Source organism: Phacochoerus africanus, chromosome 1 (genome assembly GCF_016906955.1).
Source record: "Phacochoerus africanus isolate WHEZ1 chromosome 1, ROS_Pafr_v1, whole genome shotgun sequence".
Classification (NCBI taxonomy): Eukaryota; Metazoa; Chordata; class Mammalia; order Artiodactyla; family Suidae; genus Phacochoerus; species Phacochoerus africanus.
Genome location: NC_062544.1, coordinates 148,004,821 through 148,017,931, shown reverse-complemented (window position 1 = coordinate 148,017,931; position 13,111 = coordinate 148,004,821). Strand labels below are relative to the sequence as shown.

The window sequence follows — 13,111 nt, the reverse complement described above, 5'->3', positions numbered from 1 at the left end:
TGAGACAATGAGGTATTCTTTGAAAGAAAATGAATAAGCCCCAGCCGCTGGGGCTGCTGCTCTGCACGTCATGAGCATGTGAGATGCGAGATGGGTTGTGAAATGTTAGTGTGCATTTGTTTTATCAGGTGCTCCCCAGCCAGCAGGGTGATGTCAGCCTGGTTGCTGTGGGCTGTGGTCAGACAGGAGATGTATCCCATAGCCGAGTGGCTGACTTGGGGGACCAAGCTGTGGTTTTCTTTCTTTGATTTAGGTTCAGACACAATGAAGGGCTGGGGAGAAGAGTAGAACATAAAATCTTGGACTCGGCAAAGATTTAAATTGTGGCAGAAAACTCTCTCCTGGGCAAGGCAGAGGAATTTTTGTGAGTAATCCTCAAAAGTTATAGCAAGATACCCCTTAGTATCATGGTCCCTTTCCTTGTCCCATAAACACAGACATGGTCATTTCAGCCTTGTGTTGTCTGACTAATCTCCATAGAACGATAATAAATGCCATTATTTTGATTAATTTCTCCTGAGTCATGCCACAGTCTTAAATGCAGTCGCAAATCCTGGCCTGGCATTTGGCCTACAGAGTCAGTGAGGAGGTGTTGTGGCGGGGAGGTGACCTGCATTCCAGTGCTGACCTCTGCTTTATCGTAGGATCCACTCATCTCTCTGAAGCCGGATCCATTGCCTCTTTTCCATGTTGAGGGCCTTGGCCTCCACCAACCAGCTCTATAAAAGCCACGTCTGCGTTTTGTGGACCAAATTGCATTTATCCCAGGCTTCAGCTGACTCAGGACCACTTTCTTGTGTTGGAATATAAGTCAGTGAAGCCAGGACACTGAGACTGAGAAGGGTGCTTGATTTTTAACTGAATCTCCCTCAGTTATCAGGTAAATTGTCAGATAAGGGTACTCTTTCTCCCACCATGTCAAGTGTGTCCTATCAGAGTTGAGTATTTCTCGACCAGCAATTCTTGGAAGATAAACGTTATGTTGAATGCAGACTTTGAGAGCCGAAGGTAGGCAGTCAAGATGAGCTCATCGAACCACTTAATGTTACAAATGAAGAAGCCAATCCTAGAGAGACAGGTGCTGTTTTGAAGGTCTTCCAGTTAGTTTCTGTATCAGATCTAGGCTAAGATGAACCATTGTGTCATGTTCCCAAAGAAAGAAGAAGTTCTATCAACATGTGCCAGTTGATTACAGACAAGCTTCAGTGTTAGCTATTTTATAATGTAGGAAATAAGGAGTCTTGGACTCTTTTAAATACGGCAAGAACAGGATTTTGTAATAAGGCTACAGACTCCTGGGTCAGATACCCCCACCTGCTTTTCCATTCTGACTTTGAAAGCAGAGTTTTCTTAAAATATTTTGCCAGAATCATTATATAGCACATCATATAAGGCTAAGTGGTTTTCTTTTTTCTTTCTCTGTTAAGCTTTTTTTTTTTTTTTGGCTGAAATTAATATATGCTGATTCTTATGAAGAAATCCTTGTTCATCTTCAATTGGGAGAAGTATTTAAAGACTTTTTTTTTTTCTTTGTATGGTCACACCTGTGGCATATGGAAGTTCCTGGGCTGGGGTCGAATTGGAGTTGCAGATGCCAGCCTACACCACAGCCACAGCAACACAGGATTCAAGCTGCATCTGTGATCTATGCTGTAGCTCACAGCCATGCTGGATCTTTAACCCAGTGATCGAGGCCAGGGATCAAACCTGCATCTTTACTGACACTATGTTGGATTCTTAACCTGCTGAGCCAGAGTAGGAACTCCTTAAGGACTGTTTTTGATCCTTATACTAGAACTGCCACCATGACCAAAGACAGCAATTGAGTAATTTTTTTGTATCCCTTAGGCGTTGTTCTTCTGTAACACATACCTGCGGAAAATTATCTTCATTTAAAAGGCCAAGTACATTTTAAAAGTTGAGCTTCTTTAGTTAGAATTGTGAGTTTTAAAAAAGTGAAATAGGCAATTGTAGCTAAGCCAACTGGAGAAACCGAAAATACTGGGTTCCCCAGACAGTCCAACTCTCCCTCCTCCAGTTTGTTCTTGACAAAGATCTTTTCTCCTTTTTCAATTACCAAGCCCTTGTGAGATTTAGATTACATTAGTACAAAAGAACAAAGTCTTTTGTACACCCATGATAAGTTCCTTTTGGTGTGTATTTTTTTCCCTTCCATGCTTGTGGTCAGGGTCTGTATAAATTTCATCATTTGTTTTTCTGACAGCACTTCCCACAGCCTTCGGCGTGTAATAGACACTCACATGTACACAGTCTGATTAAAAGCTGAGCTGGAGCTTAATAGGACTCTGATGAATCCAAGTGCCTGCATAACCTCACTTCTCTAGAAGCTTTTTTTAAAACTTGATAGACCGTCCCGTGGGTGGGGCTTGCACAGGGTTTAGGAGGAGGAGTTAGTCTGACTGGCAGAGGGCGTGGTTCTTGGTGTAGTCAACGTGCTTCCCCATGGCCCTGAGTAGGTCACTCCATGTTTAGAGGCACAGTTTTCTCATCTGTCACATGAAGGAGTCCGTGCGTATAAGGACCCCCAGTGCTAACAGCATGCCTGTACTCATAAAATCTGAAGGACGCCTCCCCCCCAGAGAGGTTGACCACCTGGTTCTTTCATGGGTCCTTTACTCCCCAGGTGACACATCTCTACTTTTCAAAAGATAGCTATGGACGTTCTTGGTCAGACCTCAGCAATTTGGTCCCAAAGATAAGTGATAGCTCTGCTGGATGAACTTAAAATGCCAACAAGCCCAAGAACTTGTCCAAGGATTGAAATTGGGGGTGGGGCAGGAATGCTGTGCCGACCCCAAGGATTTTGCACAGGTGACGAGTGACTCTTCCTTTTGTGGAAGGGATGTGATGTTGCTGTGGGTGGCAGTTTTCCATAGTAATGGCTGTTGCCACACATCTGGCACCTGATAATATGGCTCCCAAAGCCCAGGGGTCCACATAGAGCACTCCTCACCCTGAGTCTCCTGCCAGGATGTGGAGAAACCCTGGGGGGGGAGGGGGTGCTGGCTCTGTACCTCCTGGAGGCTTCACTTGCAGTTGCTGTGTCCCCCCAGGTATATTATCGGGGCTCCTCCAAAGGTTAGCATGGCTGCCACCTTCCCCATTGGAAATGTCCTGTCCCCTTTCTGTGAGGAAGGAGAGGTCAGGACAGAGGGGTGACTATGGGAAAAAAATTTCCTCGTTTATCAAGGTATCAATATAAGTGCTGCTATTTGTTTGTCAGAACAAAAAATGACTTAATAGAAAATAGAGGTCAACCAAAATCCACTGAATTTCTGAGTGTAGCAGGCCAGCATAGGGCTGGGTTTTTTCTTTTTCTTTTTTTTTTAAAGGTATTTTATTTAAAATGGAAAGTTCCAGGAGTTCCCATCGTGGTGCAGTGGAAACGAATCCAACTAGGAACCATGAGGTTTTGGGTTCGATCCCTGGTCTCGCTCAGTGGGTTAAGGATCCAACATTGCCGTGAGCTGTGGTGTAGGTTGCAGACTTGGCTTGGATCCTGCCTTGGCTGTAGTATAGGCTGGCAGCTATAGTTCCGTTTCGACCCCTAGCCTGGGAACTTCCATGCGCCTTGGGAGGGACCCTAAAAAGCAAAAAAAAAAAAAAAAAAAAAAGGAAAGTTCCAGTTCGCCATGGGGCCAGAATCCTTAAAAGAAACCTTGACTGGAGGTGTATTAGGGGGTCACTGTATACTTGCTCATTTATATCTTGCTGACCAAATTGGCAAAATTTTTATTTTTCCTGGTAAACGTTAAGAAGGGTCCTTTTCCCTCACTCCTCTCCCTAACAAAATCTTATTTGTCATACATGCATGAAGTAAATGGCTGTTGAAACGGTCCACACATCTGTAATGATATGAAAATTAGTGTAGCAAACAAAGATTTCCTTTCTTAGGTACCACAGGCCTCAGGCAAAGTCAGCTGTATCCTAATAGGACCCTCAGATTGTGACCAAGTGGAAACAAAATTGGTCAGGCCTCAGAGACCAATACAAACAGCACAACAAAAGGGTTATTATTCGTGAAAAACTTAGGTTCGCCCCACAATGTGACTTGGTATGCTTGAAGTTTTCTATTAAAGTAACTTACTCTTGTTTATAAGTTTTAGAAAGTACATAACCGTTCTTGTGAAAGGCTGGGCTTATTTTAATTCATAATGCAGCACAAAGTTATCGCTTTACCCAAAGCCTGTCTCAGACAGAACTGAAAAACACCAAGATGTTGAATCAGATTGAAATGTGATCGCTGACGTGTCTAACTTTGAAAATGTTTTGAGAACTGCACCTGTGCGTTAAGTTCCTGACAAATTCTACACAGAAACTTGGTGCTGATCATAATCATAATATTTTTAACATGCCTTTTTTAGTGTAAGAATAAAATATGTTTGTTTTTCATTAAACAATGTGTTTTTTAACTTGGGGGGGCAAATATGTGAACTATTAACCCATAAATTTTCCTCATTCTTAAAAAAAAGGGGGTATCCAAAACATAATAAAAATGTAACAAGCAAGAAAAGTGAGTTTAGTGATTTAATGAACCCACTGTTAGGTCATTTTCTTATATGTATGGAGTTGAATACCTACAAATCAAAAGACCTTTCATGTTTTAAATTAACTTTTGAGATGGTTTATGGTCAAAACTCCCTCTCCCTGCAGTTTTACTTTATTGCAACTTTTTATTTTAAACTCTGCCCTAAAAATTTGCTCCTGTGACTTGATGGAGGTGTTAAGCGGTGGTGGTGATGTTTTGCAATATGTTGTTCACCTGAAACTTACACAATGTCGTATGTCAATTACATCTCCATACCAGCTGGGGAGAAAAGAAGGATTGTGCTGGGAAACCACATTTATGTACAGTGTCTCATGCTTGGCAGCTCACCATGGGCCCGGCCGTGTTTTGAGAATGGCAGGCAGCCCGTCACAGTGCCAGAACTTTCCACTGGGAGCTCTTTGGCATGGCGCCGGGGGCCGGGGGCCGGGCTGGGTGCGTCGCTCCTGCTCCGTGACACGAGTCTCTCTCTTTTTGCAGGTGAAGCTGCTCTCAGGGGGGAGCCCCGGCTGCAGACCCTCCCTGTGGCCTCGGCCCTCACCGGTCACCGCACGGGGCCCCCGCCCATCAGTCCCAGCAAGAGGAAGTTCAGTGTGGAGCCTGGGGACGACGACCTGGACTGTGAGGGCGACCATGCTTCCAAGATGAGTCGCATCTTCGCCCCCCACCTGTAAGTTCCCTGTCTCTGAAGCGAGGCCGCTGTTCGATTGCAACTTGGGGCTAACTCTGAAGGCAAGGATGCCCACTACTAGGCTTTTAAACCGATTTGAGTAACTGGGGAAACAATGGCCTCTTATCTCCTCCCAGCTAGCTTGTGCCACCACTTGCGTGTGTTCCCTGTGGGCATTAACTTTCTTGCAGGAGTCTTGGGGCGTTTTTCTGAAAACCTTACTTGTTTCCGCCTGTACCACTCATGCTGGTTGTTGGGAGGGTAGATTGAGTGTGTGTTGATGTGCAGGTTGGTGTTGGGAGTGGGGTGATTGGAGGGGGCGGCCGGCAGCTGAGCCATTGTCTCTGTGAAGTGTCTTGCTCAGGAGTCTCGAGTTGTACCCGTGAACAAGTGTGTGTTCTCACCTTGTGTGTTCACGGTGTATGCTTGAACCTTCCCAGAGTGGGAGAAATGGCTTCCTGTGTTTGGGATGAGGAGGAGCCCTTAGGTGGGAGGTACCCACGCCTAACGCCCTGCACTCCAGTGTTCTTATTTGTGACATGAAGGCCTCCGACTCCGTGCGACCTCCTTATGCTTGTACTTGGAAACCAGTGTGAGTCCATGCGCAGTGTTGTGACTTCTCCGTTGCATTTCTCACACATGCACCTCGCAGAGGGTGTGGGGTGCTTCTTCACGTGTGTGCAGGACTTAGTGGCACCAACCAGGCTCTCTGGTCAGTGGGTGTGATCAGAGTCCTGGCCTCATGGCAGAGGGGGGATCACTCTGACTGAATGCATAGCTGTCTGTCTGGGTCAAAGGCCCTGCTCCTTTCCCCTCCCCCTGCGTGAATTACTGTTTAGTGATCATTCAGGATGCTCAGCTTCCCCAGTTCTTCCTAGGATGCTGCCGTTTCTGGCAGGAACGTGAAACTGGCGGAGGCGGAGGCCCTGCGCGGTGAGAGGGGGCCGACAGCGCCAGCGGCCCTCAGCATTGCAGGCATTCCAGCCCGCTTGGACTGTTGTGTGCAGTCATAAGACACACTGACAGAGGTATTTATCCTCAATAAATCACTGTAGTGTTAGTCAGAGGCTGAGCCTGCAGTCTGGAGCCCTGGAATTTGCTACGATCAGGAATCCAGCAACAAGCACTGCAAAACAATGACCTCTCACAAACAAGGCGAGGCTCGTAATTTAGATCCTGGACACCCAACTGTTTGGAGTTCATTCTTTTGTTACTAGGAATCTCTTTCCCATTCCTTTTCCCCAAACCCAAATAAGAGACATTTGGTCCTCTTTTTTTTTTTTTTTTAAAGGAAGGAAGGAGGAGGTGACTCTGTTTGCAGTCAGACATCCCTTAGTTGCAGTCCTATTCCTGCCACTAACCAGCTGTGTGGCCTTGGACAATCACTTTATTTATCCAGGCCCCACATCCTTTGTTAAATGACAATTGTTCATGTATAGAACTCTTCAGGGCCGTAGCATGGAACTATGCCAGAAGTTTGGCACAATACAACACTCAATTGATGATAGTCATTACTTTTTATTATTAATAAGTGCATTATTCAGATACTGGTAACAACAGTGGATAAGAGCATGGTTATGGTGAATGTCCTATTTGAAAGTGTGAGTTTTTGTCAGAAAATCTGGGTGCAAATCCCAGCTTCCTTATCTTTCAGTGGGAGTGATTGTGGTTCATTCCTTGCAGGCGATTGTAAGTGCTTAGCGCAGTGCCTGGCAGATTGTAAGCAGAGCTTTCATCATTATTAATATTATTAAAATGTCAAAGCATTTAGAAAATGATTTTGTAACTCCCTGGGTGATTACGAATATGACCTTGATGCACGGATCTGTGATGTCACTGTAAATAATTTAAAGTGTAAGTAATAGAATTATCAAGTTCACAAGCAACTCGCAATTGCTGTCACCATGCACAGGTGTAGAAAAATAGAACCAACAGCACCCTCTGGGCCAACTCCCTGACCCGGAGAGGAAAGGCGGGCAGTGGGGTAGTTCCTTATATCAGTAACATTACTGATATTTCTGTGTGTTTTCTTTTTTTTATTTCTTTCCTCACGTGTTTTTTAAATATTAGATGACTGGTTTCATAGCAGCCCTTCTTCTTTTTGCTTTTGAGGGCCGTACTCTCGGGGCACAGGGAAGTTCCCAGGCTAGGGGTCAAATCACAGCTATAGCTGCTGGCCTGCACCACAGCCAGAGCAACGTCAGACTCGAGCCACATCTGTGACCTACACCACAGCTCACAGCAATGCCAGATCCTTAACCCACTGAGCAAGGCCAGGGATCGAACTTGCAACCTCATGGTTCCTAGTCAGATCGTTTCCCCTGTGCCGCGACAAGACCTCCGTTGTTTGTTTTTCTCACAGCAGATTTAAAAGATGCTGCACCTCTTCTTCAGTGTGGCAGTATGCTTATAACTGGGTTGTTGGATTTGATGAACTGTTTCTTACTTGAGTTATAGTATGTCTCCCCTTCTTTTTATTTAAGATGTCCAAGGAGTTTTCTGTGTTAAATTACAGATTCATATGGAGGAGGTCTCAAAGATGCATGCTTTGTCTGCATTTGATGTATAACCATCCTACTGAGATATTTTCCAATAGCAGGATAGGGAGATTGAGCCAGGGTAGGAAGCTGCAGGGTATGACTACCGTTCATCTGACGTGATTTGGGGAGGAGGGGAAGAGAGAAGGGGTTTCCAGGAGGACACAGGTTCAATCCCTGGCCTTGCTCAGTGGGTTAAGGATCTGGCATTGCTGTGGCTCTGGTGTAGGCTGGCACAGGTGCAGCTCCAGTTTGACCCCTAGCCTGGGAACCTCCATATGCCACAGGTGTGGCCCTAAAAAGCAAAAAAAAAAAAAAAGTGATCTTGAGGGTTTTTTGGCATGTGGGTGGGAGAGGGGGGTTGTTTGTTTTGTTTGTTGCTTTTCTGTTTTGTTTTTTTGGTTCCCTAAGAAAGGTGTTAAGGACATGCGTGTTTTATTTAGAAGTTGAAAAGTTCTCTATCTGCAACTTAGAAAGAAAATGGATTAAGGTATGAGGTGAGGGGTAGAGTGGAATTTGTCCCTCGGGAATGTCAGTAATTTTATCTATGACCATGGTATTCAAGTACGATCAGGTGAGGAATAGCTCTCCCTTGCCTCTATCATCTATATGGACTCACAGATTCCTATTTTATTCAGTAAGTAGCCATCCCTGATTTGACAAATACGAAGCCCTGTTAAGTGACTCATGCATCCTTCTTACATGCCCCTGCCCCTCTCTTTTGGAGTACTGTCTTATTGTCTGGGGAACCAGGTGCTCATCGTGTGACCTCCCAGCCCCCGCCTGGAATCAGCCATTTCTCCATGGGACCCTGGTTCCTTTCAGTGGTTCCTTTCAGTGGGGAATAGTATTGTCTGTCCATTATATCTCAATAAAACAGCAAGGAAAAAAGTCAAAACTGTACTGAAAAGTACCAGAGAAGTATTATTCCCTCCCTATCTCTTTCATGGCTTTTGTCTACCCTCCCCCTCCCTGAAGGCAATTATCCTTCTTGTGTGTCTTTTTTTTTTTTACTTTCTTTTTTTCTTTTTGGCTGCCCCCATGGCATTGTGGAAGTTTCTGGGCCAGGGAGCGAACCTTTGCCAAACAGTAACCCTCACCACAGCCATGACAATGCTGGATCCTTAACCCTGTGAGACACCAGGGAATTCCTTGTATTTCTTTTTGATAAAGTAAGCAGATAAGTGAATGTTTTCTGGTTCCCTTCCTTTCTTACACATGAGGTGCCATACTTCATGTGGGCATTTGAGCTCAGGTGTTTTCATTCAACAACGTATGATGGAAATCTCTTCAGGCCAGTTCCTCACCCCTGTTTGCAGCTGCATAGCACTCTGCCCTGTGTGGGTGCCACTGTTCATCCCATCAGTCTCCTTTCTTTGGACTCTTAGTTTCCAGCATTTTGTAATAATAATGCAATAGACCGTCTTGTACATTTATAATGCAGTTAAAACTCGAAGGCTAACAATTGATACAGTACAACAACGTGCTAAATTCATACTGGTTTTGAGACTTTAGGCTGCTCAGCTGGTAGAATATGGTAAGAGCTCTGTGCTGAAGAGATGACTTTCAGAAATGAACCGTTTTCACTTTTGTGTGTGCATGATGGTGTGCAGCTGCCGTGGTCACTCGATCACCACTGAGAGGGAGGGAACACATGTTGAGTTTGTACCAAATCCCGGTACCATGCCACACATTGTAAATATGTTATCTCATTAGCCCTGACAATCAGTGTGTCCCTTTAAGATGGTGTGTAGGGGTGTGTGTGTGTGTGTGTGTGTGTGTGTGTGTGTTCTTCAGAAGCAGAAACTGGGAGGATAGGAATTCCCATTGTGGTTCAGTGGTAACTAACCTGGCTAGTATCCATGAGGATGCAGGTTCGATCTGTATCCTCGCTCAGTGGGTTAAGGATCTGGTGTTGCCGCGAGTTGCAGTATAGGTTGCAGATGCAGCTCAGATCTGGCATGGCTGTGGTGTAGGCCGGTGGCCACACATGCGATTCAACCCCTAGCCTGGGGACCTCCATATGCGGCAGGTGTGGCCTCACAAAAAGAAAAGAAAGAAAGAAAGAGAAGAGGAATTGAGAGGAATGTGTCCAAAGTGATGATGGAGCTGGGATCAACACTACTGTGTGTGACACCAAAACCAGTGATCACTTGCTTATGTCACATCTGTATCTAACCTAAGACAGGATTACATGCAGCTTAAAGATGGACATAACATATTTAGGATGACGCTTTGTTTTTCCTTTTTGCCCACCCTATAGCATGTGGAAGTTCCCTGGGCCAGGGGGTCCAACCTGTGCTGCAGCAGCAGCCCTAGCTGTTGCAATGACAACGCCGGGTTCTTAATCTGCCATACCACCAGGGAACTCTTAGGATGTCACTTGATCATGCCAGTGTCTGGCACAGGGCAGGTGCTAAATACCTTCTGTGTTGAGTTGAAAATTAGACCCACCATCCAGAGAATGTGCTCTTTGAGCTCTGGCCCAGTTGCAGGAGGCGTCCTCTTTTTGATCTGTGGTATACATGTTTGCAAAGTAGTTGCCCTTGGCCTCAGAACAGGGCAGAACCCATGTGCTCATACTGAGATCAAAGCCATGGTCACTGGCTGTAGCATTAACCAGACTGGTTAACCATCCAAGCTGAAAGAGGCAGGACCCCGCGAAAGAAAGCCCGGCATCTCTCAGTGGTGTACTCCTTGGAAATCCCATCCTGGTGGGAAATGTGCCCCCTGTTGCTGTCTTTTCCGTGGCCACGTCTGTCCAGTTTCTTGTCAAGTCTGGTGTCGCCAGTTCTGGGTTCCCTGGAGTGTGGTCTCCAGGCTCTGGGTCCTCTGTTTTGTTTTCTTTGTTCCTCTTCTTTCTTTTCTTTTTTTTTTTTTGTCTTTTTTGCCTTTTTAGGGCCGCTTCCTGCCGCTTATGGAGCTTCCCAGGCTAGGGGTCTAATCAGAGCTGTAGCCGCCGGCCTACACCACAGCTCACGGCAATGCTGGATCCTTGACCCACTGAGCGAGGCCAGGGATCAAACACACAACCTCATGTTTCCTTAGTCGGATTCGTTAACCACTGTGCCACAACAGGAACTCCTGTTCCTCCTCTTTCTCTTCTTCTTTCTCCTTTGCTTTCTCCTTCCCTTTACTGGTCTTACTCCTTTTCTTTTTTCTTTGGCCTTGGTTATTTTACTCTTGACTCCATAAGGGTAAACAGAAAAAGAGGGAAAAAACGGACAAACTCAAAACCAGTAATTCTTGAAGCTTGACAGAAGGTTGGAGGAGGCCTTTGAAATCAAGTGCTGAGCATAAAATAGAAACAAATTAAAAAAAAAAAAAGCTATTGATTACTGGCTAACATGGTTATTGCTGGGTTTTTTTTTCCCCCAGTGGGGTTGATGGTATAGCTGGTACCTCAGGTGCTCGAAAGTACCTAGTTTGTGAAGTACACACATAATCCTCAGCCATATCATCATGCTCTCTTTGCTGATTCTCCATTCCTTGACCTCATTAGTGCCTTTACTACGAATGTATATGGACATCCAACAAGGGACTGCTTATTCCACAAACTCCATGAAAGAAGAAGAAGCAGCAATTCATCATTTCAACTTAAAGCTAGATCCAGAGGGAATGTAAATTGGTGCAGCCCCCAAGGAAGACAGTGTAGAGATTCCTTGAAAAACTAAAACTAGGATTACCATATGATCCAGCAAACGCAGCCCTGGTCATATATCCCAAAAAGACAAAACCTCTAAATTCGAGAAGATACATGCTCCCCAGTGTTCACAACAGCACTATTTACAGTGGCCAAGATATGGAAACAACCTAAATGTCCATAAATGACAGAGGAATGGATAAAAAAGATGTAGTATATATATGCAGTGGAATATTGCTCAGCCATAAAAAGGAATGAAATATCGCCATTTGCAGCAACATGGATGGAGCTAGAGATTATCATACTGAGTGAAGTAAATCAGAGAAAGACAAATACTATATGATATCTCTTATGTGTGGAATCTAAAAAATAATACAAATGAGCCTATTTACAAAACAGAAACAGACTCACAGGCATAGAAAACAAACTTACGGTTACCAAAGGGGAGAGGTTGAGAGAGGGATAAATTAGAGGTACGGGGTGTTACTACATATGAAATAAACAAGGACCTACTGTATAGCACAGGGAACTGTACTCAGTATCTTATAATAACCTATAATGGAAAAGGATTTGAAAAAGAGTATGTGTGTATGTATATCACTTTGTTGTATACATGAAACTAACACAATATTGTTCAACTCTGGTTCAATTAAAAACCCAGACCTAGAGGAAATTGAAGAGTTGGTGTTATTTTAATCCTTTGACTCTATTAGCAGCTGGGGATTTGAAAGGTAAACAGTACATATGTTACACAGTAACACATATGTATGGGCAGAGCATGTTACTGCAGTGTTTGTATCTACGCAAGCCCTAGGGTAGATGGAACTTTGCATCACTAAAAACAGTGGTTGGCGGAGAGTCCCAGCCTCATGATAGCCTTTGTATCAGGGCTTATTTGTGACCTTGGCTGTTTATTGAGCCTTGTCGTGTACAAGCACAAGCACCGTGGGGATGCTTCACAGGCAGGATCTCACCTCTTCCACAGGCATAGCGCAGTGATGTGGCTACTATGTTTCTCCCTCTTTTGCAGGTGGTAAAACCGAGGCTCGGGTTCACAAAGCTAGCTGGTTGGTAACAGAGCTGGCTTGGTAACCCAGGCTGACAGTTCCTGGAGCTCACGAGCATGACAGCCGTGTTACATTTATATTAAATAGTGTATGTATCCAGTTGCTGTGGATCATTTGATAAAGGACCTTAAGGCCTTGTGGTTGGGACCATCTGCTCTGTGAGCAGTCTCAGCAGAGTTGAAGATGCGTGGGAGATGCCAGGCAGAGACTTGGTGAGGGTGCAGTGAAGGGGACACAGTGGCCTAAGGGATGAAGGCCCATCAGTGCTTAGGGGTCCTGGGCAGCGTGTCTGCCCAGCTCAGCCAGGGTTCCCTTCTGGACGGTGGGAGGAAGAAGCTGTTGTTCTTCCCCTGAAGAGGCGGAAGTGGCGTCTCTGTGCAGGTGAGAGCCTCATGAGAACAAAGGAGGTTCCCTTGTGCCAGGAAAGTGCTTTAGAATCATGTTCTTGTTGGAAACCTCTGACCCAGTTATAAGTTAGTAGCCCAGGCCAGATGTAGCCTTAGTCTGACAGAGTCACACTGGAGCATTTAAAAATGTGCCTTAAATATGCGAAGACCCTCCCTTGCTCCATCCAGATTTTATAAATCAAACACTCTTAAAATAGGATCCCTCCAACTATGTGCCTTC

The 13,111-nt window shown here is 45.0% G+C and overlaps 1 protein-coding gene across 4 annotated transcripts in view; it reads left to right on the top strand.

Annotated features, from left to right (window-relative positions):
- Positions 1-13,111, top strand: part of VGLL4 (vestigial like family member 4) — a 176,399-nt gene that overhangs the window by 129,903 nt on the left and 33,385 nt on the right. For all 4 annotated transcript variants that reach the window (XM_047781016.1, XM_047781006.1, XM_047780995.1 and 1 more), the window contains one exon: positions 5,048-5,237. In XM_047781016.1, coding sequence (XP_047636972.1) covers positions 5,048-5,237 — 190 coding nt within the window. The remainder of the gene's footprint in view (positions 1-5,047; positions 5,238-13,111) is intronic.